The sequence below is a fragment of the Chlamydotis macqueenii genome, chromosome 17 (assembly GCF_036417535.1).
Source record: "Chlamydotis macqueenii isolate bChlMac1 chromosome 17, bChlMac1.mat, whole genome shotgun sequence".
NCBI classification, from domain to species: domain Eukaryota; kingdom Metazoa; phylum Chordata; class Aves; order Otidiformes; family Otididae; genus Chlamydotis; species Chlamydotis macqueenii.
The window spans coordinates 11,575,259-11,602,841 of NC_141572.1; the positions used below are offsets into that span (position 1 = coordinate 11,575,259).

At 47.6% G+C, this 27,583-nt stretch overlaps 2 protein-coding genes across 5 annotated transcripts in view; one reads left to right on the forward strand and one right to left on the reverse strand.

The window, feature by feature from the left end:
* Positions 1-4,752: 4,752 nt before the first annotated feature.
* Positions 4,753-11,512, forward strand: PIK3IP1 (phosphoinositide-3-kinase interacting protein 1). Of its 2 annotated transcripts, none has more exons than XM_086761153.1 (6): positions 4,753-4,890; positions 5,039-5,155; positions 5,241-5,360; positions 7,391-7,576; positions 7,711-7,789; positions 9,879-11,512. In XM_086761153.1, the coding sequence occupies exons 1-6, from the start codon at positions 4,803-4,805 to the stop codon at positions 10,084-10,086; spliced, it is 798 nt and encodes a 265-aa protein (XP_086617279.1). In that variant the 5' UTR covers positions 4,753-4,802; the 3' UTR covers positions 10,087-11,512. The 2 variants fall into 2 exon arrangements, with proteins under 2 accessions (XP_086617279.1, XP_086617280.1); XM_086761154.1 differs by having other exon boundaries at positions 5,244-5,360.
* Positions 11,513-12,330: 818 nt separating this feature from the next.
* Positions 12,331-27,583, reverse strand: part of LIMK2 (LIM domain kinase 2) — a 31,886-nt gene continuing 16,633 nt past the window's right edge. For all 3 annotated transcript variants that reach the window (XM_086761142.1, XM_086761143.1, XM_010120822.2), the window contains 13 exons: positions 26,316-26,425; positions 25,877-26,065; positions 25,315-25,420; positions 24,236-24,432; positions 23,369-23,555; positions 20,823-20,909; positions 19,957-20,088; positions 19,625-19,681; positions 19,390-19,455; positions 18,391-18,565; positions 16,974-17,029; positions 14,900-15,057; positions 12,331-14,344 (listed from right to left, as the gene is read on the reverse strand). In XM_086761142.1, the coding sequence (XP_086617268.1) occupies positions 14,188-14,344; positions 14,900-15,057; positions 16,974-17,029; positions 18,391-18,565; positions 19,390-19,455; positions 19,625-19,681; positions 19,957-20,088; positions 20,823-20,909; positions 23,369-23,555; positions 24,236-24,432; positions 25,315-25,420; positions 25,877-26,065; positions 26,316-26,425 (1,677 nt within the window). In that variant the 3' untranslated portion in view covers positions 12,331-14,187. The remainder of the gene's footprint in view (positions 14,345-14,899; positions 15,058-16,973; positions 17,030-18,390; positions 18,566-19,389; positions 19,456-19,624; positions 19,682-19,956; positions 20,089-20,822; positions 20,910-23,368; positions 23,556-24,235; positions 24,433-25,314; positions 25,421-25,876; positions 26,066-26,315; positions 26,426-27,583) is intronic.

The following is a 27,583-nucleotide window of genomic DNA, read 5'->3' on the forward strand; positions in this document are numbered from 1 at the left end:
AGGTATGTATTGCATGTCTGAAGCTTTCAAAGCACTGTGCAGATACTTAATACTTTCTGCCTTTGTGATATCAGTAGTATTAACATGGGAAACTGAGGCTGAAGCTTGCCTAAGATCAAACAACAAATCGGTAGAAGAATTTAGTGTAAGGCTGCTGTTCTTGACTCAAGGACTTATGTTTTCTCTGAGTGGATCACGGTATCTTTCAAAATAACTTCCCTTCCTCCACCCTTAAAAATGTGTGCTCTGTTTTTTGTCAATAGCAGCCTGTGTCTGTAGATTAAAAAAAAAAAAAAAAACAACCAAAAAAAACCAACCAAACCCCAACAGTGTAAGTGGAGGCTGAAACATATTTAGACAGCTGTACCTTATTCCTGACAATATTGCTACAGTTTATGATATCTTGCCAGGAGACACACCCATGGGATAGCAGGTAGCAGCAGTGTCTGTGATCCAGATACCGATTTCGGAATGCTCCAGCGGGGGAAAATAAGGGCCATGATCCAAGCCGAGACCTTTGCCACAGCCACAAAGGACCGGGGTGAACACAAACGCCTGTGGGCAGCTGGGCCCATCAAAACCACTGAGGGAATTGTGGAAAGGTACTGGGCAGCTTGTGACAAAAATGACAAAGAAGTGTTGCTGTTAGAGAGGACTCTGTGTGTGAAATATCTTAAGTCAGTGATTGCTGGAGTATTTAGTGCTAATCTCTTAATGCTAGAAACGTGTAGCTGCAGTGCTTCTCCTCCAGTAAACAACAGGGCCCAGATTGCCCTCCTGAGGCCTCGATCCTTTTATTACAGCCCACACAGAAAGCTCATCTGAGAAGGCACTTTGAGTTAGTACAGCAAACTCTCTGAACCAGTCTGAACCAGTTCAAATATCACATATGGTTGTTTTGCTTCTGCAGACTTCCTTGTTAGTCCTTGGAGGCTGTGGCTGGCATTTACTTAGCAATAGCTCATGCTGTCAGATTGAAGGGGGAGGGGAAGCCTCTCCTTGAACATGTCAGCAGGGGGATGCAACAGTGCGATCAGATAATTCTATCACTCCACATCGACTCCTTTGTAGTGCCTGTCTGTGTCTTGATTTTTGGTTATACTCGGCTCAGTTTCATAAACTGAACATCTGATCCTTTTGTTGCAGCCCTGATGATGTTTTATTCTATTCAGACTGTTTCTAGGTTAGGAATAAAATGTATTTGTTTCTGACTTACAGAAGCTTTTTATGGGTGAGACCCACAGTTATTTTCATTATCCAGACAGAGGCAACAAGGGAGTAAAAAAACCTGCTTTTGTTGGAGTTGCAAGTACTGAATAGTGTTTAGTAGCATTAGATGCTTACGGTTTTCTAAGCTTCAAGCACAAAATGCTCTAATATTCTGTTCTTGGTGGATGAGGCCTTGGAGTGTATGATCTTCATTCTTGGGCATCACTATTTATGAAGGAAGCAGAAAGATGGGAGAAGCGGTGAACTGGAATTAAAAAAGGTTTAGAAAAAAAATTGTTTGGAGGAAAAATCGTAAGAATTATTTTGATTTGCCTTGAAGGAAGAAAGGGGAAGTGATGGGAACATATGACATAGGCTCTGTTACAAGGAGGGCAATGGTCAGCTTTTTCCATTTTAAGTAATCCTTGTTAATTTGAGTAGGAAAGAATACTTAGATTAGAAAATTGATTTTGCTTACTCCTCCCCCTACCTTATTTAGTAAGATTAAGTAATAAAGTGTGTTAGTTGTTTTGTAGGAGATTAGATGAGCTTTTGCCTGGGAAGATTCAAACATACTTGGCTGTGGCCAGAGAAGGCGGGTGGGTTTGATGACTTCTTGCGGAGTCCTTCCAGAGCTATACATCTGTGGTTGTCTCCCTTTGCACAGCATGCTGTGCTATGTGTTAGCTTCCTTGTATTTTTCTTCTTTAAGAAAACTCTCCATATACTTTGAATTTTTCTACAGCTGAAAAAGTAGAACAAACGAACAAGAAAGAGCAGTTGACAGGAGAGAGAAAATGCAGACCTTGTTCATTCTGGAACGTGTATAAAGTAAACAGCAGAAAGGTACCAGCACACAGCTGAAACTGGTTCACACTGAGTTTAGGAAAGATGCTTAATCTCTCTCGTTCCTAAAAATAGTGTATGTATTCTTCTGTGAAGTGTTTGTGGATGTGTTTATGTGTTGTGTTGCATGTATGTGTATGTACCTATAGAATTAAACATGTAAACTGTGTGAGGGTGTAGTTGCAGAGCTACTATTAGCTTATTTTTAGTTTGGGTAGTTACTTTAAAATCAAGTCCTAGGAAGTAATGTCAGGTTTAATATCTAAACTGTAGCAAGAAGAACAAATCCGTTCCCAAACAGCAGAAAGAGCAATTGAGTCTGCCTTTGACAGCTGTCACCTGGCATCCTATTAAACTTAACTCTGTGAAACTACCAGGCATAAATCTTCCCTCATCCTGAAGAAAGCTAGAGATGAAAGAGAAAAAAATTATGCTTAGAAGTCAGTCGGAAAACACTTTGATCTTTACCGTTAATATGAAGGTTTGTGCATTTCACCCAGATTGCCCATTGTCCTTCTGTGGACTAGAAACTCAAATTGTTTGCTGGAACTTGGCTGGGTCTAATGAGAAGTGCAAATTTATCTTGTTATATAACAAGAGAGAGAGCTGTGAAGGTCTGAGATTTGTTTCCACAAAGATTACTGCCCAGTCTGCAGTTCTTGGACCAGTATGTGCAGGAGGAGGTGCTTTCTGTGCAAGATGGCATGGAAGCATTAATTAGTCTCATGAAATGAGCTAAAAGAATTTAATTGTACAGGTTGGCAGCCCTCTGCAAACTGTTTTGGATAGACTGTGCCTCTGGATGCATGTGTGGCCCTGCAGTTTCTGACTGAATGGAATTTGTCCCATAAAATCTCTTATGAAGCACTATTACAAACAGGAGGCCTGATTCAATAGTCCTTATTAAAAATTCTTGCTTACTCCAGTTAGCCTTGCCTTCACAGAGAGTAGCTGGAGAGCATAAGGAATGCAGTAACCAAGTGTCTGGGCAGACAATGAGCCAGTAACGCCGTAAAGCAGGCCTCTTAGCTGGTGATGTTGGTCAAGACTGACACACACAGGTTGGTGGTTTGTTGCTTTTTTTTTTTTTTTTTAATAACCTGGCTGCATTTTTTTAAATCTGACATTATTAAACAAAATTTACTGTAGTGTTAAATCATATTGTTAAAGTGTGAATCACACACAAGTGCTAAGGCTTATGGTTTCATGTTCAGTGGCAGTGCTGCTTAATTGACCTGTTTTCCTCATTACCCCTCTGTCATGCTGGTACATCTGGGGTTTTTTGGCTCTATTGTGGACTGGATGCAGCAGGGGTCCTGGCTGTAAAGGGTTAAAGTGTGCGTGCCCTGATAAGAAAAGGGCAAAACTTGGGTTGGATCAACACCTTGAGCCTGCTTGTGACCCAGGTACCTGTAGCAGCCTGACAGAGAGCACTGCCAGGATGGAAACATCTGGGAGTGGAAGGGAAGGACTGCCGCTCCAGCCAGCACTGCCCTGAAAAGTGATTCATCAAACACATGCAGCTTCCTAGCATAGAAATACTTTTTATGTGTTCAATGGCTTCTGTGTGATTTCAAAGCACTTTAAAAGAAGGGAACTTCCCTGTCCTCTTCTGAGGAGGAAGCTTTGATTGTACCTCACTTAACAGAAAGGAAGGGAAAGCGCAAAGAAGTGAAGCAGACAGAGTGGCCAAGGTCAGAAGGAACTCTGTGGGAAAGCCAGAAATAGCACCTTGTGCTGCAGGCCTGCGCCTTGGCTACAAACCCCCAGGCCACCTTTGAGAGCTCGTTGTGGAACACGACCAAGTATTCAGCTGCTTGTTTTTCACTGGTGTAAAACAGAAACATTGCTGATTCCTCCAGATGCTTGTGTACAGCCACTGGCACTGCAGCATCTGAGTAACTCTGCGTGTTTGGAAGCAGAAGTAGCTGTTGTAACCCATTTGCAATGTCTGCAGAGAGCCTTCGTCGTGGTGGCTGGGTTCCTGCAATATAATTACTTTAGGGCATTTTGGGGCTATTTACCTTGTTTTTCTATAAGCAGGCACAGCTCTTAAGAGTATGTGGAGTCAAAGGAAAGCTGTCGATTCCTAGAGGCGAGAACGTAAACCGTTAACGTGGAGGGCACAGCTTCCGTGGTAGTGCGTGCCCCTGGTGTGGTCTCTCCACAGAGCTACGGGAACCCGAAGGGAGAATCAGGGCAGGAGAATTCAGTCCTTCGTGGTGGTTCTCCAGGGGAGACAGCGATTTTAGGTCCCTGAAGGCAAACAGCTTCCCTGCCACAGTCAGCGGTTCAAGCCTGGTTCCGTGTCGGGAGTCTCCTCTCCCGAACCGAGAACCGCCCGCGGGTGCAGGGGACGGGCCCGGGGACGAGGAGCTGCGTTTCGGGAACGTTTTCCCTCTGTTCCTCCCGAACCAAACGGCCCCCGCGGTACCGAGCACCATCGTTGCGCCCCGTCCCGGGGCGGCGGGACCCTCTGCGGAGGCAGCTGATCAGCTGTAGCTCCCCCGGTGCCCCGAACCCTGCCCCGCGGCGGCCGCCCCTTCCCCTGCCGAGGCTCCCCGACGGGGCCGGGAGCCGCCCGGGGGCGGGCGGCGGCAGCGTTAGGACCCGGCGGCTGCTGCGGGGCGGGGGGGGGGGGGGCGGTGGAAGCGCAGCCCGGCGGTTGTTTACCGGGGAGGGGAGCGCCGGGGCAGGGCTCGCTGCGCGGCGGGGCTGGCGGCGGCTCCTCGCCCTCCGCGCCGAGGATGCTGCGCGGGGGCCCGCGGCGGGCAGCGGGGCTGGAAGCCGTGCTGCTGAGCTCGCTGCTGCTGGCGGCCGCCCGGGGCGCCGAGGGTGAGTGCTGGCCCCGGGGGGGCCCGGCCCGGCTTTGTGGTTGGGGACAAAGGCCGGTCCCAGGGAGGGGGGAGACCCCCTTGGGGAGGGCAGGGGGCGGCGGGGGCTGCGCGGCCCGTCCGCATGGCCTGGGTTCGTCTCTCCGCAGAGTGCCTCCGCGGCAACGGCGCGTCCTACCGCGGAAGCCGGCGAGTGGCCTCCGGCGGGGCCCCGTGCCTCAACTGGCTGGCGGTGCGGAGCGACACCGGCGCCGGGATCCCGGCAGGTGGGTCCGGGGGTCGGGGAGGGGGCTGGGGGAGATGGCATCGGGGCCGCGGCGGGCCCCGCACTGACGGCCTGGTACCCTCCAGCAGCCGCCGAGGACCACAACAGCTGCAGAAACCCGGACGGCGACGCCGCGCCCTGGTGCTACGTCCGAGGCACCGCCGGGGTCCCCGAGCGGAGACCCTGCGACATCGCCCCGTGCTCAGGTAGGAGCTGTCCCCGCCGGCCCCCCTTCTCCCCCGGCCCTCCCCGCTGCATTGCCCTCCCCGGCCGGCCTCCTGCCGCGGGGGGGCTGGGGTTGTCACCGGGGCGGGGTCCTCTCTCCGCACAAACAACCCCGGGCTGTGGCTGCACTGCCCGCCCCCGGGAACGAGGTGTCCCCTCCAGCCCTCCCCTGTGTGTGCACATCTGCCTCCCAGCTGTGCGGTGCTCCGCCCATAGAGCTCTGCCATTAGTGTCGGAAAAGACTTGTGCAAAGCTTTGTCCCCCAGGCCCATTTCACCAGCCGCTATAAGGCTTTTTAGCTGCGTTTCAGAAGGTTGAGTTCTGGGCATCTAGGAACTGCAGAGATGTTGGTAGGCCGTTACTGTGGGGCATGTTAAACAAGTGTCCTGCTGCTGAACGAGTGCTAGAGTGAATTTGGGTACAGGTCGGAGGAAAGAACTTGGAGAAAATGGGAATTGAAGGGAGGACAGTAAGAAATGGAAAACCCCAAACTCTGGATTCCTCATGGACAGTCAGAGGGGAAACAGTTTGCCAAGAGAAGAGCTGTAGCTGAAGCCTATTTCGGGGAGAGGAGAAGTCAGTATTGACTGAGGCCAAAGTAACTGCTTGGGTTTTTTTTTAACTGTTCACTTATTTCTGAGCCTCTCAAGATTTATGCACTCCACTGTCCCTCGGGATTGCTATCCTTGCATGTAAACACTTTTCGCCACATACACACCCTCCCCTTTTCTTCATTTTTTTTCATTTTTTGCCTGCTTTTCCCTGAAGATGAAGCAAAACAAATGTTCTGCTGCCAAGACCCTTGCTTTAGGCCATCTTGCAGCTTTGGGATCAGGGGAGTTACCTGACCTTTCAGGCAATACACCATTTGCATGTTTAAGAGGTTTAGCTATTTTTGTGTCTCAGAGTGGGCACCTTTTTATTGTAGTCATGTCCTGCAGCTCCCCTTAATTCCCCTTCTCTGTCTGACCCTACGTAAAGGTACTGTGCAGTGCGAGAGACCCTGATTTCCTGTCTCTAACTCCCCTTCTGTACTTCCATTTCACATTCCACTGAGGGCTCAAAATGGCTGCAGATAGAAAATCCACATGGACTTACTGCCAGCCGTGGGGTGAGATCCAGGTAGAGAGAGTTTTTAGGCGTGGATGCATACTGTGCATAGCATTTCTAAAAAGTAGGGTTTTTTTTTTTTTTTTTTTTTGTTTAGGACAGGTAATTACTTTCCAGTGATAGCTTTTACTGTGCTACAGCTTCCATTTTAACTGTGTCATGGAAGAAGGGGCTACCTTGAAAATCTTTCAATGCTGTTGATAAAAAATTCACAGGGCTGGGAAGGAGTCTGTGCCATGAGCGTCCACCCTTTTGCACCTTTGTTTGGGCTCTGGCTGAGGAGGAACTTGCTGTGCTTACACCAGTAGTGGCTGTGCTGCCTGAAGTGCTGCTCTGACTCAGCCTGTTCATCATGCTGAAGGAGTTTGCTACATGGCTGCAAAAAGGGGCTGGGTAAGAGTAATGTCTCCAGGTTCTTTTCACACCAGCTGGAGTCTCCTTCCGTCAAACCTTCCTGTGTCAGGAAGATTGAGGCAGCAGAGAAATAAATGGGCTCCTGGGAGATTTGGGATGGAGATTCTCATAATCTTGTTCGTGTCTGTGCAGTATGATTGAAGCTGCAGCCTGTGTATCGATCTATACACTAAATGAAGTCATTGTGCTTCCCCTGGACTCATGCCCTGAACCTGCGTTTCATTCTACTGTCTGATTTTTGTCTTGTGGTGGTGCCTTGCACTCTTAAAATAGGTTCATGGCAGAGGAAAGTGGGGGGAGGAGTACATTTCTTGTCTGCCTTGGTAGGATTTCTGGCAACAACTTAAGAGGGAACAAGTGTTTGTCAGTGTACTTTGAAGGCGGTTCAGTGACGCCAGTCTAGATCTGTCCCACTCAGAAGGCACGTGTTGTTTTGAAGTATTCATCAGTGCTTCATATTTTGTATGTCTCTTTTTCATCTCAACAGATGCTACAGCTGCCACAGCCCCAGTCCCTACAGCAGAAGTTGGTACTTCTCAGGAGGTCGACCAGGTGTTCGAACCAGCTGATACCTTGCCCTCTCGGAGTGAGGCAGCCGCTGTGCAGCCCATCGTTGGGATCAGTCAGAGAGTGCAGATGAACTCCAAAGAAAAGAAGGACTTAGGGACACTAGGTACAAACCCAGGATTGTGTGATGGATCTGTTCCTGGAGTTCTGGAAGGATGGATTTGTTTTGAGGCTCTGAAAGCAATGCTATAGCTGGATCTACTGCCTCTAATTTTGCCTCTTTCTTGTCTGTCTTCGCAGGGTATGTGCTGGGGCTGATCATGATGGTGATAATCATTGCCATCGGAGCCGGCATTGTCCTGGGATACATCTATAAGAGGTCAGTGGCTATTCTCCTTTGTCCAAAAGCTGGTGTAGGCATGAAGGAATGTAATAGAGCAGGAGTGTCTGAGCACCCGCAGATCCAACCAGATCCTAATGAAAAGGCAGATAGAAGCACATGTTTTGATATGGCACATTGTGCAAGAGTTTTGCTTGTTGTACCGAGGAAAGAACTATTTAAGAGTTAATCCCATTCTTCTCCATTTCACCCATCAACGTGGTATTCTGTCCCATTTAAAGTTTTGAACCGCCCTCTTTATTTTTTGGTTTTGTGTGTGTGTGTGCACATGTGCCTTGATGTGGCTTTCTCAGATGCATCCAGGGGAGTTGAATTTTACATAAGAGCTGGAGGGAGCAGATCCCACCTGCCCTCATAGGAAGTTTCTTTTCTGATCAGAAAGAGAACAGTCCTTCTAGCAGGCCACTCGTTCCCCTGGTTTCTCTGGTCTAGCTAGCTTTAGAAGAAAAACAATTGGCAAATTCTTTGCCAGTCGTGTGTTGTAGCTATGAAGCTGAATATGAAGTAGCACTTTTTTTTTGTCAAAGTAAGTTTATTTTACCAAAGCTCCTGTATACTTTAAAGTCAGTTTTGATTCACACTTAAGGTATGATTTGCTCAGCCACTTCACTTAGTTGGGCAGAAATGTTTCTGTAGCTCAGCAGTGTTTGAAGTTAGCAGTAATAGCAAGCAGCTTAGTTGTAAAAGACAGAGCAGGATTAACAAATAGCAGGGAATGTCGCTGCAGCAAGTGGAGGCCCAGGCTCCCTCCTCTGGGAGGGTTTGTTCTGTATTTTGGCTGTTTGACAGCAGTCTGACACAACGAAGCAGAAGGAGCTCTTTCCCAAGCTGGGACATGTCCTTATGTAAGTGTTTATAATAAATGCCGACAGAAAAAAAAAAAAAAAACAGAGGGAGGAGTGTTACATAAGGGGCAAAACACAGAGCGCTGCTTGTCGAAGAATGTGATTTGAGGTGTCACTTCAGAGAATGCTGTCTTGTGTGCTGGCAGGAACGGCAGCCACTGCTGCACGCTTGTAGGCAGCTTTGAAAAGCAGCCAAAGTGCTTATGTGCTGACAGGAAACCCCAGCAGCTCTGCCTGGTTGGGATCGCAAGCCCCTGGAGGAGTGAGTGGTGCCTGTCCCACCTCGCTCCTGTCTTCAGCGGGAAGAAGCAATAGACCAATGTTGAGCTTTGTCCAAATGCAGCTTTGCCTCTTCCGTCCTAGAGAGCTCACAGCAGGGCTGCGGTGCGGGTTTACTGTCTGTCTCTCTTGCCTTGCTTTCAAAATTGCATGTGCAAGCTAGCAGGTTTGGGTAGGTGTGGTGAGAAACCCTTAATAGGTTTAAGTAGCTTTTGGTGTACACAGCTTTTCTGGAGAGAACATGGTATTAATGCCATCCTTTTTTAAAAGCAAGGCAGTTCTTCCTCAGCACAAACTACAGAGGTGTCGCCTCCCTTAGCAACAGGCTGAAGAGTGAGGTAGGTTTGAGGAGCTGGTTGTGGTGTTAAGCTGTTAGCTGCAGTGGCAGAAGGCAGGGCCCTTTCTGAAGTAAGCTTAGTAATTCCAGGAACAGCTTCATTTGGTACACAGGTTTGTTTGCTGCAACAAAAGGCAGAATCTGTTACCACCTCTGGTATTTGTTTCCATCAGATGAAGCACATTATGGAAGCTCTTCCACGGCAGTGGGCTCTGTGCTGTCTCACTGCTCCCCTGGGCCTGCACCAGGCAGTGCTGTGGGACTGTGAGGTGTAAGGAAACATTTGTCAGCCCCGTGGTTTGAAGAAGCCTGGCTTTGCAGTCATCATTTAGCTGTAGCAATGTCAGTGAACAAACCAGTTCATGAGGGAGGGAGGGTCAGACTGCACTTGGCTGCTTGTTTTGTAAAGATGCTCACATGGGGTCCTCTGCTTACAGCAGGGAATGTTTCTGGCCCTTTGTATGTAGCCGAAACATCTGTTTCTTAAAGAGCAGAGTCCCTTCTTTTCTATTATATCACCGTTACTGAGACTCTGCCTCCAAGCGGTGGCACTTACCCCACATGCATACATGTTTTGGTTCGGTTTTTGTTTGGTTTTTTTAAATAGGGGGAAAGACCTGAAGGAAAAGCATGAACAGAAAGTTTATGAGCGTGAAATGCAGCGCATCACACTGCCACTCTCAGCATTCAGCAATCCTGCCTGCGAGCTTGTGGATGAGAACACAATCGTGGTGCACACCAACCAGACGCCTGTGGAGGACACACACGATGGCAGCGGCCCGCTCATGGGGCAGGCGGGTACTCCTGGTGCCTGAGCAGCTCGGGCAGGAGCAATACAGGCTGAGCAAAGCCTCCAGCTTCCCACTGTGAGTGCGGGGGTTGCGTGTGTTCATTTCTATTTTGTTTTCTTTTTGATGAAAGCCAGATGAAGGTGATGCAGAGGAACAGAGCAATGGGCTATTCATCACGATCTGTTTGAGGGACACCATTCAGTGCGTGACCAGCTGGGGACTGGTGTGGTGGACCTTGCTGCTTCCTCCCACCTATCTCCGTGGTGTGCCAGGGAGTTGGGAGGGATGATGGGCCAGGCTCACAGCCGGCCACAGATCCTATAGCCCAGAGGGTGGTCTTGGCTTCCTCTTTTTCTGTTCCTTTCCTATTTAACGGTGTGCACTGTTACTTAAGTTTCAGCCTGGAACCCCAGGAGGGAGCAGTACTGCAGGGACTGAGGGGAGCTTCATGTCAGACTTAGCTAGATAATTACACTCTGATTATAGGTCCTACCTTTATGCTTTAGTGGCTGAGAGCTGGAGACACTGTCCAGAATCCTGCTACTGGATCAGATTTTTTTCCAAGGAAGAGTTTATTTGAGGGATGGCTTTGGCCAGGAGCAGTATGTTCAGCCCCAGTGTCAATTTTGAAAAGCTCTTCTCAAGCTCTTGACAAATCCAGGTCTTCCAGGGCTGAGGCCACATCTCGCTTCCCCTGTGGTGCTACATGCACAGCCACAGTTGTAGGTGTCCAGGTGGTCTGTGCCTCCTGCTCACTTACACAGCTCAGGAGACCAAAGGCCAGCAGTAGATAGTTGTGGAGTGAAGAAAACAAACTGCCCTTCAGTTACCTACAGCAGGTTGAGCACTGAGGATAGATAACATTCTATTTCGAATGCCCTTGGCTTTCTACAGAGCCAGCTCTGGACAGAGTGGCCAAGCCAGCTGTGGAGGTCACCTCGGCCATGACGCAGCAGCTCTTGCTCTAAGGGCGGGGCAGGGCAGCTGCTCTTGCAGGATCCCAAAGTTACAGCATGGCCCCTGGCCCAGCCTCCTTCACACACGCTCAGCTTGTGCAGCAAGACTACTTGCTTACAGAGCCTGGCCCTATCAGAGAGGTTTTCTAACAACTTTTATTAGCATTTCAGGGGGTTTGGAAGGGATGGTTGCTGCAGTGCCTCCCAAAGGGCACCAAGACAAGGCCAGTTCAGGGAAACATCTGTCCCCACCTCAGGGGATTCAAGCCATTCAAGTAAGTTTTCTAGCCATCTGCTTTATAGCTGTGGGCCTAACAGGGAGCAGCACTTGGCAGCAGGGGTTTTAGTGTTAATGTTTGATTCAGAACAGGGAAACGTTTTATTTTTAAATGCCTTTGAATACCATTTCTTTGTAAAATGTTTTAAATACCTCATTATGAGAAGGTGCAGATTGTGCTACCTTGTATTAAAGCTTAAAAGAAAAATGCTCTGTAGACCTGTGTGGACTGTGGCTCATCCGTACACTCCTCCTGCCAGAGCAGCATCCTTTTGCTTATTGCAGACTTCGAATTGAGGGGAAGGGAAGATGCCACTTCAGTTTACGAGGCCCAAAGGTAAATCCCTACAAACAGTGCCTCCACTCACCAGCACTGACATGCTGGTGACATGGCATGGAGCTTGTCTCCTTACTGCCAGCAGCCAGTCTTGAACTGGGACACTGTTCCTGAAAAGCAGCTGTGGGCATGCGAGCTGTGCTGACTAAGCAGGCTGGCCCGTGGGAGGACGCTCCCTTCCTGCACTGACACAGGTCAGTTCTGCTTTGGTGCCGTTCGGCAGCCGCTCTGTCCCTGGGAGCCTTGCATGGGAAAGCACGAAGGAGACAGAGTACAGAAGGTAACAGGAGGCACTGACTGACATTGCTAGCATTTTTCTTCAGTTGTTGCCTTAACCTACATATTTCAGAATAAGAGGTTTCCAAGAACAGGCTGTATTTTTATCCCTGGATCAGAAAAGGAAAATTGAGAGAGGCTCTATGTTCTGATGACGTCTGTCCACCCTTGAAAAAAACCCAGCAACCACCAACGAACTGAACTAGACAGCTTCTTCCCTTTCCATCACTCCAGGTAAACAGTACTGTAAAGCGCTTGCACTATGTCTCCGTAGTTCTGTAAAGGCAGAGCCCTTCCTTCGGCTCTCGGAAAGGAGTTCTAGGTGATACCTCATCTGTGCAGTTTTGATGTTGGCATTTTGTGACAATAGAAACCCAAGAAAGCTGTAGCTTCCTGCTTTATGTAACACACAGACAACACAATCTTGTTTTCATAGCATACCTTTATTGCTTTTTAATTTAGTTAGAACATGGAGCTGTGCAAATCACAGTTCATAAACCCCACCCACCCATCACCCAGGACGCTCCCCTTCAGGGGTCCCCTCACAAACCAGCCTGGGAGGGGGAAAGAAAGGGCAAATCCTGTTAACAATCCTGAATCCACTGGACCCAGTTTAGAGAGGCTCCTCCACTGACTCACAGCACAGGGAGTCCCCAGTGTTTCTAAAACACCACTACACAGACTAAAAACCACCTCCCCCTACACACACCTTCTGTGAGGCGATGGCTGGTCCCATGTTATTTTACATAATACTTCAAACTCATGGGTAGAGGGAGGAAATCAAAGTAACAGCAAAGACTAACACCCATTCCCCACCATTCAGTACTGAAGGGATGGGGGAGAAAGGAGCACACTAAAAATCCAGTTAAACCAAGATGTTTGTGAAACTTAAGAGCCAGACTTGAGCCAGCTGTTTGTTCACTTCTGCCAACCACATGAGCAAGCATGGCAGAAACTTTCTTCCTTCTCCCACTGAGGGAGGCAGAAGAGAAGTGCTGGAAGAAAATACCGCCCCCCCCCACCTCCCAATGACTCCAAGCCCCTTTCTTCTCCCCAAAAGCAGGGAATGACCCTGAGGAAAGTTTCTGCTTGGAGAATCAGCTCAGGTGCTGCAGCAGCAGCTGCAAGAAGGACCTTCAAAGGGAGCAACTTCCACAACCTGCAGGAAAGGATGAGGTAATGGCAACTGAATTATTAGTTCTGCAGCTGCCACTCTGGGAGGATGGGACATTCTCCAGCACTTTTCTGTTAATGACAAGCCCATCCTTTAAGTAATCCTGGGCATGTCCCCCTTTGCCATTGTCCACGTACAAAGTCTGAGCCACTTCAGACCTTCGGCTTTCTGAAGAACACCTTCTGCCACCCTGTCACCTCATGTCCACAGGCTAAGAGCTGAAGCAGCTTCAGCACTTCAGGGATGTCCACAGCCAGCACATAGTGCAGTTCTACACATTCAGGTTCAAATACTCTCACCTAGGTTAAAGTTCTTGGGGAGGCAAACTCACTGTGCAGGCTCTGGGTCTGAAGATGCTCAAGTGGCTCATTTGCTGCCTGTCTTGTTCACCATCAGGAGGGGCAAGCAAAGCTCAGTCTTAGTGTTTCTAGGCAGGCTTTTGGAGGTATTCAGAGGAGGAAAAAACCCACAAAACCAAACCAAAAATTCATACACGCTTCCCCACAGACAAGGTATTTCAGGAGAGCTGCCCAATTCCTGGAGCTTCTCTCTCCCTCCCCTGATGCACACTGGAGGTGAAAATCTCAGTGGGTTGTTTTGGAAAACACGTACACAAACATACACACACATGCTGTCCTGGTGGGGCTTTTTGCTGGATGTCCAATTTCCCCAGCTTTCTGAGCAGGGCAGTCAGTGGGAGAAGTAGTTCTGGAAGTGCTGGTCCTTGCCCAGGAGTCTCCTATAGCAGTTCCCTCCCTGGCAGACAGGCCAGGGTGGCTTCACAGCTTGCAGCCAAGTTCTAAGGCACCACAGTAAAGAAGCCTGAAAAGGCCAGAGAAACATTTCTCAAGCCAGAAAAATAGTGTTGAGCAGCCTTCCTAGGTGCAGTTGGCAGGAAACAGCCCTTTTTGCTTCTGAAACATCCAGAAATCCACAGTGAATCAGGATGTCCAAGAGGAGGGGTGCTGGGTGGGGAGAGAGAGGCAATGCAGCAAACGCGCAGCGTGGTGCCCCGTTAATGCCCTGGAACTGGCTGAAGTGCATCTCCCTCCCTGTCACTCATCTTGGCTCCAACGGAAGTGGTGCAGGCAGCAGGATGAGCTGACTAGGTTGTGTTTTCAGGTAGCTTTTCACGGTTCAGTCCATACTGCACACTCACGTTGTGGTCCAGCTCCTCCAGCTCAGATGGCAGGGGGATGGCAAGTTCTCCCAGATAGAGAGAGAGCGCTTCAAAGGAATCTTCCAGCTTGGAAAAAGGGGGCCTAGAAGCAGCAATGAGGAAATGTGAGTGGGAAAAAGGAAGCAGAACAACATCTGGACAGCCTGAGCCAGCTGTCCATCCAGGCCACTGTCCCGTGCACAGAGGTCTGAGCAGGGACATGATGCCTCCCCACTCAGCTTCCGAGACTGCACAGACCCCATCTGTCTGGGGTACCCATTTTTACAGCTGATGACCAGGGAGCTCTGGCTCTTTTGGAACCCACTTGGCATCACCACTGTTCTGAAGCTACAAGGTTCACAACTTAAATCAAATTAAGTATTCACCTCTCAGAGATGCTGCCAAGGTCTGCCCCTACTTTTTGCATATGAGAAACCCTGAACAATCACTCCTCCTTGATCCTCTGTGTCTTGGAAATTGTTTCAGAGACCTCCACCATATACAGCCTTCTCTCTCCCAAGCTGATGAGTCTTTAGTCTCTCCTGATGTGGAAGCCTCTGAGCCTTCCTTCAGAAGGTTGGAACACATCCCTCTTCCACCCTCTGTGCAGAGCAATCCTTCCACTAAGGGGATACAGACACATCCTCCCCAAACCTACCTGCTCTCTGGTTCCAGTCTGCAGCAAATAGCAGCCAGAGGGAAAAAGGCTGGAGGACAGTCAGCAGGAACAAATTTCTCCCAGAACAGCTTGACATTAAGGCCAAAATCCAGTGTGCGTGGGAGACAGTCCGGGTCAGCATAAACCTGGCCTATGATCTGGAGAAAAATGAGAGGAGTGCTGAAGTACAGCAACAGTTCCAGAGCGTTAACAAACAGGGAACTTTAGCATCGGGCAGAGGCTCCTTTACAGTATTAGGGTGAAAGGGAAAGAGCAGAAGCACTGTTCCTCCTTTCCAATGGGGCTACTTGCACAAGGGAACGAGCAAAGCACTGCATACAGACAAACTTCACATGAAACATTTTCAAGACCTAGTGATGTGGCCGCTGTTGTGAAGGAAGGCCCAGACATCTTCTCTTTCTCCCCAGGGTTTCTCTGCTAGAAGATACAGGATGATATGCACCTCACAGAGAGCTCGACTGTGTCTCACTGCTGGGTCAGCTACTGTGCTGTATCCTGCTGAGGATGATGCAGCCCCTCCTGATTGCAGGTAATCAACACAACCTGCACCACCATCCCATCTCTTCCCTCACACACAATCTTGCCACACCACCAGCAAAGCTCCTCTGTCTACAGAGCCTGTTTTAAACAAAGCTTGAAAGGCAACAGCACCACAGATTCTGAGTTGTTCAGTTACTGGCAGATTCAACCCCACCCACAGCCAGTGGGTAGGGGCGGAAAGAAGAGCAACCATAACCAATGCCAAGGAGGCTGCAGGCAAGAGCAGGCAGAGGAAAGGGCTAGGTGGGACAAGGCAAAGGCGTGCCTCAGCACTCAGAAGTCCCATTGCTCACCACCTACCCCGCTGCACTCACTCCCTCCAGCACTAGGGGACTCAAAAACCCACAGATCTGGACTCAGACAAGGTCAATGTCAATACAAACTTTCACAAGGGGAAGAGTATTAGGTTTAAAGCCTCATCGGGTGTCACAAAAAGGGTGTTATTTATAACCACTCAGGCTTTCCTATGCCAATAACTCAGCAGGACAACCACATCCTGTAACTAGACAATGGAACGCCCATTATGCATTTTGGCAGACTTATTTCCTTATCTGTTTGAGTGTGTAACTTCTTTTTTTACCATCTTTATTTTGGTGACAAGGAAAATGTTCATATGCTACTACCCTTTTATTATTTGTCTTTTTTCTAGATGAAACAATTGTTTTAATCCCACATACAGATTTTTCAAGTTCCTAAATCCATCACTCACAACCACAACATTCTCTGAGAGGAGGGCCCAGTGTAAACAGAGCTCCAGATGAGGCCACAAAGATTTATGCACAGACATTTTCTCTGTCCCTTTCATCCAAACACTGAAGATTAAACTGCTGGTCTCCCCTGGTGTTCCTGTTATCCATACACATAACACTGCGCCTTTCATCTGTATTTCTACTGTTCTTACACACCTTTTAAACTGAAAATACTTTGCAGCTTTTCAGTGGGGCTCTTTGCTCTGCAGACAGAAAAGCCTTATATAACAGTAAGACTGTGGGCTGGCTCAGAGAGAAAGAAACTAAGTCAACAGACTTCAGAGTGCAAGCTTAATTAATCAACCTGCAAAGAGGTTTCAGTTTCCCCTTCTTTGAAGTGAAGTGCCATCCACAGTGGAGGCCCTGAATTTGCTGAGATAATACAGCTGATTGTTCTTTTAATGAGGCAGTAGAAAAATAAAAAAGTATCACAGTTTTAGGGAATATGTCTACTTCCAAAGAGTTACCAGGGCTCAGTCAGAACTTGATGGACTTTTTTACAGCTTCTCTCAGTCCAGGAGGAACCTCTGTGTTTCTTTCAATCCAGGAAAAAACTCTCTCTGGGACTCAAAAGTTACAAGACAGTTATCTACCTTGAGGGAACAGAGGCAGAGTAAGCTTGTACTCCCAGCCTAATTCACTGCGCTGTTAGGTCGCAGACTGCACACTTAGATAGAGAGAACTGGCTGATACAACATGTGCAAGGAAATGACAATGGGGAAAGTGAAGTCCCTTAAAAATCCCACGTAATGGCCTGGTCTTACCTCACAGAGAACAATCCCAAATGAAAAGATGTCCACTGTCTCATCGTAGCTCTGTCCTGCAGGAAACATAATACATTCAGCTCTGTGAGAGACAGTTCCCCTTCCAGCTATTCCAGGAGTTGCTAGTCCAAAGCTTATCTAAACCTACTCCCTGGAGGGCTCTAAAACAGGAGACAAAGCAAGGCTTAAATCCCCAAGATATCTATACCAACTGCATCTTCCTCTACACTGCCATCACATGTGTTAACTCTGCTTCTTTCTTCTACTGGGGAATCAGAGGACAACCCAGGGAAGCCTTTTGTATCAGAGGTTTATGTGAATGCTTCTGCCTGTTTCCACTGATTGCTGTTCTAGTGTGTGCACTGAGCCAGTGTTCAGCGTCCCCAGCAGCCAGCAAGTGCCCAGTCCCTGCCGCAGTGACTGCAGAGATAATAAATCACACACTAGCAGCACTTTGAATCTGGGAAAGCAAACTGGCTCCAGTAGGCCATTCTCTGCTTAAAGACACTCCCCTCTCAACCAATATCTGGTAAACAGCCTTGCTCTGAGAGGTGATGTCAGACTACACTCTCGCTGCTCTCTTGACAAATGCCAGGTCTGAAAGAGGCTCTGAAAAGCAGCCTCAGACTACAGTAAGCCTTGAGAGAAGAGAAATACAACAGCACACCAGAAAGCAATATGGAGAAGAGTTGATCTGGGGGAGAGGAGCCCAGTCCTCCATTCCCTAGTGGACTATGTTGGACAATATTGATTTCATAGCCAGCCAAACTGCCCAGCCTGGTCAGACCAACCTGCTCATTAGGAGGTAACTGTATCCATTGTATTCCACCCTGACCTCAACTCGTGCAGGGGCAGATTTTCCCCTAAGGGACATAGTTCATTCTTAATGCAATTGAGGGCTGCGTGCCAAAAAACAGATTTCCCTGCACTTGGACAACTCCCACTCCAGTCTTGAGGCTTCAGCAAACCTGGCAGCAGATGGCTTCTCCCTGGATCTACGCAACAGAACATGTAAGCCTCATCCTGGAGTTTAATGATTTCCTGTCTCAAGGGGCAGTTCCAAACCATAAGGCTATAACAGAAATTGATCTCAGGTTCAGTCTTGTTTCAGGTCTTTTTAGTCTTCCCTGTTATCTGGACCATAGCAAGCTTAGGTCTGTTGCTTTCCTGAAGAATCCTGCTGTCAAGCCAGAGGCATTACCTTGGCTGGCATAAAGGCTTATCAGGTCAGGTACTGCGAGAGAAGTGCAGCTAGGGTACCTGTGTGTATAAATAAGCTTGCGTATTAGCAGGTCTAAAACCATAGGCTCTAATACGTTTGATTGTTACTAGGGCTCAGAAGCTTTCAGTAATCCTATCATCCCTACACCTTGTCACAGGCTGTCTCCTCGCCCGCACCGTGGTATCAGTATCTTACCATTTAGCATCTCTGGGGCCATCCAGTATGGGTTGCCAACCACTGTGTAGCGCTTCTTCCTGTCACTTTTGCGTAGGGTTCGTTTCTTGGCAGATGGCTTCTCCAAAGTGGGCTTTTTTCTTTCCTCCACAATCAGCCGAGACAGACCAAAGTCAGCCACCACCACCGTTTTATCCTACACAAGGGATTTAGTGTAAGCCACTGATTCCTCTCAGCTCCTCTCAGGAGCAAAGGGGCTGCAATTCCTGTTCACTATCAACTACACTGTAAGGGCAACTAGCAAGGTTTCCTGCAGCCAGACGAGTGTAGTAAGCTGTCTAGACAGGGGTAAGACACCCAAATCACAATCTCAACTCATTATTTCATCTTTTTATTGTCTTATTTCCTGTGTGGTTGCTAACACTAATCCCATCAATTCGGCTATACTTGCCAGGGCAAACCTGGACCTTTCCTTTCAGACTTTGCTATGCTACCTGGCTAGGAATTAACTTAGACTTTCATCCTGGGTTGTCTGAGGCCTACACACTGATCTCATATTCCGGCCAAGTGAACAAAGGCAAGGCTCGAGGGAATGAAGCTACACAAAAATCTTGCAACCTAGCATTTCAAAAAGAGAGAGTACACACATGTGCACACACCTGCGCACTTGTCTGAATCCTGAGTGCCAATAAAGTCATCAAGTGGTAAAAAGAACAGAAGGAGCTGTAGAGAACATTTCCTAGTTGAGATAAGGAACAGAGCTGTACTAACTCTTGTAACAACACTGTTAATAGGAGATGCTACCACAGGAAAGGGGTTAAGAGAACAGAATGAAGAAACAGTGAAAGCTAAGATCAGTCTGGAAATTCCTAAGAGAAGAAGCAACTCCCTTGTTTAGGGTTGTAAAAGCCTCTGAAATCAGTTTCACCCGGACAAAAGAGGGAACATCACGTGGTAAAAAACAAGGGAAGATGACAAGGAGGGGAGCAGCATGCTGTAGGGAACAGAGGTGTAGCTCACCAACTTGATTAGGCAATTGTGTGAATTCAGGTCTCTATGGATGATGCACATGGAGTGCAAGTAAGCCTGGAACAGAGGGAGAAAAGTTGGTGTTAGGGGTTCCCAGGCGAGTATGTCCCTTCACATTTACAGACCTCAACAACCAGTCGCTAGCAGTCAGGCAGCATCCATGACCCCTCACGCACCACCCTGACCCTGGAGGTTTGCTCTGTGATGAAGAGACAGTCCAACTCACCATTCCAGAAGCAATTCCTTTGGCAAAGCTGACCTTCTGCTGCCAGGGAAACGGGTCCTGAAAAACAAGCCCTCAAAGGTCAGGGACTATCTTACCAGCCAGGTGGTGACAGCAATTCCTCTGCAACAGGGACTCTTGCAGCAGAGGAAGATGATACAGCCCCAGGAAAAAGGCGCTTCCTGCCATACCACCCACAGCTGAGAAACAGCTTTTCCACACAAATCCAAAGGGGAAGACTAACAACAAATAACATAAGGCTGGTACAACCCACAACACGCTGTCACACCCTCATTCCACAGTGACTGCAGAGGTCTCCAAGCTTCCATACTCACCGCATTGCGGAGGAAGTCCTTCAGGGTGCCCCCTTCAATGTACTCAGTGAGGAGATTCAGCTTCTTGTCCTTGTACAGTACACCGATGAACTTCAGCACATTGGGGTGATCCAAGCTGCGCATAACTTTGACCTGGGAAGCAGAGACATCGCACCCCAAAGAAGATAACTGAATAAGTCCTGACAGATCTGTTCTGTGGTGACAAGCACTCCAATGCTGGAGGTCCCTTCCAGGGATTACAGAGTCCACTCAAACCCCAACATTAAGGCAGTCAGTTAACTGTTGCCTCTTCATTTTCATGCTGTGCAATTAATCTGATCTTAGACTTTAAGGAGAGCGTGTTTTGAGTCTGGCTGACTTTTATGAGACAGGAGCTCTCCAGGACAGCTATCTGGTCTGTACTGCACCTGTCAGGTCCAGAATAGCAGTGTCAGGTGTTTAGGGAGCTGCCTTTAAGTTAAATCTGACTTTGAAAAACATGGTAGGCAACCACCAAGAAAACAGTTCAGCTTAAATAGAGCACGAGTCTTAAATACCTTAGAGATGTTGGCCCTCATCATTTGTATTTATGCTCAAGGGATAAATCCTTTATGTACTGCACGGCTCAATTTGCCTCAGACTCAGACTGCTTTTTATCATTGAAAAATTAATGAACTGGGAGCTGAAGCCAGGTGTATTGCTCAGTGTGAGTGAGTCACACTTCACTGCAGCAAACATTCAGCTTGTGTCAGCTCTTCCCTGTGTGATGTCTCCCTCCTCAGAGCCTTGATTCCCGACAGGTTGCTGGCACAATCACTCTCTGAAGAAGGCAGAAGAGAGTTCCACCACACTGCTGGCTCAGAAGCTTTTTGAAATCTTGCTCCTACCTCTGTCAAGAAAGTCTTCTGTGTTTCCTCATCACAGCGAATCAGCTCCTTCATCACCATCACCTTTCCTGTTGCTTTGTGAGTCACCTGGTGGAAACAGACACCACAACTACAGGCAAGATTCAAGAATACATAGCTCCAATGCTCTTGTGACTCTTCTGAAAGAGAGGGTAACACTCCTCTTCATCCAGAGAGGAATATAGATGGGAGAAAATTCAGAGCCCAGGGATCTGCAGAAAACTGCATAAAATTTCTTCTTTCAGAATTCAGCAAAGATTCTGTACATGAAACAGAAACTACCTAAAGCTGATAGGGGGACATACCAAGAGATCAACAGCATCCCAGAACTGAAGTCTCCATTTTAGGTAGCACAGGGCTGAGCATGCATACAGGCTGTCAAAGCCTCTGAAGGCATCAGTTCCATACTTGTGCATGCTTCAGGTTCCCTTACAAAAAGCACTTGCACAGCGTGATGCTCACATTTTGTACACAGATCCTAACAACTACATTCTGTACCAGGAAAGGAATCAATGTTCACTTGCATCAGAAATGAAACCTAACAACCCCAAACTACATTACCACGTGCTTTGGTGTTACATGGACTCTGAAGCTTGCTGGTTTCTGATGAGCTTATCAAACTTACTCACATGCAAGTGGAACTGCGATGTACAGGCTGTTCAGTTAAGGCAGGAAGCACTGTTTTACCACGCACCTTGGGAAGAGTGTATTGCTGTCTGCAAGGAATGTCCCAGAATGGTGGCAAACACACAAAAATCCACCATAAACATCAGGTAATAAATTTCCTGTATCTTGGCGTGGAAAGCATTTCCAATTCCTCAAGAGCTGTTTGCCTGTATCCAATAGTTCCTGGCATTTTGCTGTGTTTTAGAGGTTTCTTTTAACCAGCTCTGTCTTGCTTGCATGGGGTGCATGAATGACTAAAAAGGGGCTAAAGGTTTTCCCAGCCAGAGGTTTTCCCAGAAATCCTCTCCCCTTTTAGTGTGGACAGCTCAGTCACCCTAAGATCTCCAAGTGACCAAACCACCACCGTCTCTCTAGGAACAGAAGGGAACTATTCCGACCACGTACAGTATTAGCTGCATCAAAAACATTCAATCTGAAGCTCAAAGTTGTCACATTTTTGCCTTATTCCCTTTAAAATAAAAAGCCTTTCAGAAAACATCCAGAACTGCAACCCAGAACACAAGACCCAGTTATAGCATTTAGGAAGCTTATGAGCTCTTGGAAACAGTGTGGCACACTAGTTCTGTTTGGAACCATGGGACATAGCAAGGCTGATATAGGTGGAATACGAATGCATGGAATAACACAACAGAAGCAAGAGTACAATATTCTTCTGCTCGTCTGAAATCAAGCATCCATATATAAGTAGCGAGCCAGGGAACACTACACATTTCAGCCAGGGACATGAAAGCCAGGGACATCTAATACCCAAAGATAAAGGGAAGTGAAGAGACAAAGACAAGACAAGGCTAAGTGGAATTCTTAAGCTGACATACCAGCAAAACTGAAACAAGTGTCACCATGAGACTCCAAGAGGGCAATTTTAACTCCCAGAGCATGCACCAGAACAGGATGGCTATTGGGTAATTTGAGCAGAAAAAAAATGCCTTTGTGCCATTAACTGTGGGGATGCAGATGACAGAAGCATGCGACAGAGGAAAGGTTCTGCTTACCTGGACCTGTTATTTCTCTATGAGCAGAGAAGAAGAGAAATATGCTCATTAGTATAGATCAAAAGCATTGGGTTTGCAGTACTGGCTCACCACCTCCCATGGAAGCATGAGATGAATATGGTGGCTGGACACCTGAAGTTTATACAGGCGCATGGAAAGAAGTCCCGTAACATGGTGAATAGCAACCTGCATACTGAGGAGCTCACGGCACCTTGGTAAGGCAGAGGAAGCTGTCCCCTGATGTGGTCAGGGATGCCAGGATAGGAACTGCTGAAGTGCCCCCAGTCAAGACTGGAGAGCTTAAATACAACAGAACTGCTATTAATGGAGATGTTAATTGTGAGAGTCATGCGAGATCTGACCACTAACACCACACTGACAAGCCACTTAGGCTCTGCTGGGGGTTCAGAGATAATCACTACATCAGCCTGGCAAGCCCCCAAGCATGCCACAGTATGGGTGGGTGAGAAATGCTGTACTGGGATGTTGAACGCACCTCTTAAGAAGAAAGATGCTCGTAAGAGAAAGTATAGCTTCTTCCCCATTCTCCCCACCTCACCCAGGCGGCTGCTGTGACACAGGCACTCCAGAGCACTAAATCTGTCTCAGGAGGTGAGTGTGTATGGCCAAGGCTGGCATTCAAAGGGGACAAAGTCAAACCACCTGCAGCCAGAGACACTCATGGTCAGGAAATGAAACAGAAATGGATCTCACCGAGCAAACTGGGTGAGTTCCAAGACCAACAGCTACCAGCAAGGCAAAGGCCACTGAGACAGTGGTGAAAGATCCCGAGACTGGCAACATTGCTGTAATCACATTAAATGATGAATGTCTGGGGACCTCTCTCACCTTGATTGCTTGTCCGAAAAATCCTTTTCCTAGTACTTCACCATGAATCAGGTCACAGGGCCGGAAGATTTGCTGGGAGCAGCTAGAAGAGGAACGCAGGGATTCAGAACGACTGATGTCACGGCTCAGAAGGAGCGGTTCCTTTGGAGAACTGGGGCCAGGAGATTTAGAAATGCTGTTACTTCGTCTAGAAAACAAAGGAGACAGGAAGATTAGAGAAGCTGCTAGCAAACTTTTGGTCCAACATATCCCATCATTATCTCCTGAGGGATCAATTTCTAGATGTGCTTCAGTGCTCTTCGTATCTCAAAAGCCAGATGCTCTCCCAGCACTTTTACAAACCTAGAGCAGCTTCCACATCAGAGCTGCCTAACAACACCACATCCTGCGCTGTCAGTCAGAGGTGGAGCTATCTCTAAACAAAGATTAAAATACTGGTGAATGATTAAATGAGCAAGTGAGTGTCCCAGTCTAGGAAGACAGGATTTTTCCCAAATCCCAGTCTCAGCCATATTCCCTTTAAGGACACATTCTTCCCCAGCCATTTAAGGCTGGTAAAAATCTGACCTTTACATTTTCTAACTGTAAAACTTAGTAGCTTTTCTATGTTAATAAACGTAAGGGGTTCTACTTTTAAGGGAAGTTTGCCATCCTGAAAGGGAATGGAGAGAGTACATGTCAATAGCAGCACCTAGAGCTCTCCACTGCTTCGCCAATGGTTTGTTCCGAGGCTGGTACCAGAGAGGCTGGTACCAGAGACTGGTCGTGTCTCTGCAGCCCTTGCGATCGCAGGGCCCAGGCACAGCGCAGCCAAGGAGCACAGGGCAACAGCAAGTCAAGTCAGAGGCAGCACTTCCAAGTCTTTACCTGAGGGAGCGCCGTCGGAGTGTTCCTTCCAGATTCTCCTTGATGTCCAGGGGAGAAAGGGAGCCTGGGGAAATGGGTGGCTTTATGTGGGTGGGAAGACGAGAATCCAAACGAAGCCTGTCTAAGCGCTGCGAGACAGGGTCGTGCTCGATCAGCAGCTGAAGTGTCTGACTTGTCTTGCGAATTAAGTCCTCCACCTGAAATCCAACCAAAGGACAGGATGATAGCAGACAGGAGGAACACAAATGACAGCAGATAAAGGAGACACAGCAGAATGCCCCTCAGGAATCAGAGTAGAGAGCTCAGTGAGATCACTCCATAGTTGTGGTTTAGTTGCACACACCACAGCTGCCTACCAGACAAATCAAGCTAGCAACACAGAAGTCCTTATGCTATCCAAATCCTCTTCTGTTCTGCCCAGTTACAAGTGACCAAACACTTTTTTTCACCTGAGAAGTGTTCAAAAACTACACAAGCTTCCATCCTGAAAAAAAAAAAAAACAGCTTTGCAAAAGCTACATGGAGATTTATCTGAGAGATGTCTATTGTGCTCCTAATGTTCTCTTAGCACCAACAGTAAATACCCTTGTGTAGTGAAGCTAATGGTGGTCTTACTACACTCCTGCATCATCATCTGATATCTGTATAAAGCATTTACTGGTAAATACAGACATCAAATACTTTTTTTTTTTTGCAATGGGAAACTTATCCCTAGGATCAGCTGAGCCTTTGTCTATTAGCAGTTGCCTCTAAAAGGATCACAACAGTGGATTTCACTAGCAATACATGAGGAGTCTTCACAGCCTCTGACATGTCACAGCCCTACACTTTTTTTATTACCTCCTTTCACGTTTGAAAGCCACAAAATCAGAATTGCATCCTAATTGCATTTCCATCTATTACATTTTCCTCTTCAGCTGGAGGAGGTAGCAAAGCTTGTCCTCATGTTTATTCCTGCTGTCAGCATGAGTACTATGGGTGTACACACACCGTACGTAGGGTGGGAGAACAGTGCCGAGAAACAGAAAAGCTGTAGGAAGGCAGACGAGAAGGAGGCTTCAGAACAGAACTCGACCCACCTCCTCCACCTGCAATGTACGAATAGGAGCTCCATTAATCTCCAGGATACGATCTGCGGGGTGGATGGCGTTTCGGACATCTGGGCTGATGTGCATCCTGTTAACTCTAAACATGGGAATTACAGTGTGCATATGAACTCAGTTTAGCCAAAATTACCAAAAATACTTGATCTCTGATGCTTCCCTTCATATTGCTATTTTGAAATAAAATAATGCTGATCTACCAACACAGGGAGCTACCATCAGACCAAGTGCTTATGTCTGAGCCGATCTGGGGAAAGCTCTTCATTTGCTCAATGGCAAGAACTGTTAGTCCATTACAATTCTCCAAAGATTTTGTGATCAGTAAAGGAGGCAGCACTGATAAATAGTTATCAGCTAAGGTCATCATGAGAGAGAAATGGAGACCAAACACAAATGGTTTAGCCAACATGTGTCCCTGTTGTACCGAGACAGATCCCCCTCAGCAGTTAAAGCAGCTGGCAGGACAGGAGCGCTGCAGAATTTTCACCAGCTCCCTTTGCACAAACATGTACCTTGCACACAACCTGGTTGTACTCACTCTTTCACCTGGACACCAGTGGCATAGCTGGAGCAGCCACCTTCAACAGACACGGAGAACCCCCTCTTGCCATCAGTAGCTGCGGGCATGGAGATGAGGGTCAGAGTATAAGGCAGCTGCTCACGCAGAGACTCCGTGGAGTGTTTTTCTATCATCGGTGTCAGCACAATCTGGTTATGGCATTTTCCACTGAAAGAAGTGAAGAAAGTCATGACGGCAGTGTCCTATCCTTCCCTGCCAAACTCACACTTCTAAGTTCTCTCACTGACTACAAGCTAGAGCTTTTAGTGCCTATACCATTCCTTCCTCTCTCCTTCAAAAGGCAGCCTCCTGGCATTCCTTAGCGTAGCATTTGGCTGACCCACACTGAACCAGCTAAACGTGGCTTACACATACAGCAGGGAGCAACTCTGTGGCAAAGCACGCAGCTCCGTCTTACCAGTAGAGCGTGGAATGTTGCACGAGTGCGTAAGTGTCCCCATCTTCAATGATCACTTTGCAGCTCATACAAGCAAAGCACTCGGGGTGATACTTGTATTCGCCAGCCACCTACAGACAGAAAAGGGAGTAGCTTAGTAGGGCCAAAATGCACCAGCAGATGCAGCTACTGCTTTCCTCTCAAATTAACGTCTTCATTCAGATCTCAAAGTCAAGCGGCAGTTTTTTACTGGAGAGTTATCTTAGCCCATTCTGCCTTTCCTGAACCCCATCCTTGGCACCTTGTTTGCAAACCTTCTCTGAAGCAAACATGTCAGCGTGCAAAGCAAAGGTTGTGTCCCAGGAACCTCTGCTGTATTTGGCAGCGGTTCAACTATCAAAAATAGTTGACAGTCTGCTGCAGACTAGTAAACAAGATATTAAACCTTCCTGTTCAGTTGCTCTTGGCAAGATAACTAAAGTTATGCCTGAATTAATAAAGCTGAAAGGGCTTTTTTTTTTTTTTTTGGCAGACAGGCAATGCACAAATTCAGACACTTTACCAGCCAGCTGACAGAAAAAAAAGCGCGAGCTGAGACTAAGACAACAAAATACCTTTAAATAATATTTTCATTAATTGATCTGTTTTTCTATTTTCCTTATGAGAACTTCCTTTATTGACAGTATTTTGCAACGACTTCTGCAGGCAGTGAGAAATTATCTGCACTTTTCTCAGTACTTCCCTTTGAGGTAGCAATCATATTGCTGAGTACCATGCTGCTTTTATTTAGGCCCTAGAAAAATAACGGTTACATTTCATTCTTGACAGCATTAATAGGTTGAATATTGCAAGGCTGTGGCAAGGAGGGTAACATTTAGGTGAGCCCCATACTATACAGGCAGAGTTCAATGCCTGAAAGCAAATTGGGCTAACGCTACTGCAAGACACCATCAGCCAGAAAACCACTCTGGCCACAGTCCAGGTGGGACTTGGACGGCAACCTTCCTCAAAGCCAGAACCTGCTGCTTGTCCTGAGCAGAGAGGTTTGACTCTGCAGTGCAGTGGAAAATCACCTCATGGAGACACGGAGGCACTGCGCTACAGAAACGGAACAGATGTCCCCTTAATCACCTTTCTATTTCTCATGTCTGTGCATTTCAGCACCTTACTTCCTTTGTTCATATGCCTCAGATCCTCACGACTCCCTCCTTTAAGAGTTACCCCTGTTGAAAATTAATCTCTATCTAGAAGATGCACACACAAGCCTAATTTCTAATGTCTAATTAGAG

Excerpts from the sequence above, each read along its gene's own strand:
- PIK3IP1 (XM_086761153.1), top strand. The coding sequence starts at position 4,803 with ATGCTGCGCGGGGGCCCGCGGCGGGCAGCGGGGCTGGAAGCCGTGCTG. Across the intron at positions 5,156-5,240 it reads CGGCGCCGGGATCCCGGCAG|CAGCCGCCGAGGACCACAAC; the intron begins GTGGGTCCGGGG and ends GGTACCCTCCAG. Across the intron at positions 7,790-9,878 it reads CTGGGATACATCTATAAGAG|GGGGAAAGACCTGAAGGAAA; the intron begins GTCAGTGGCTAT and ends TTTTTTAAATAG.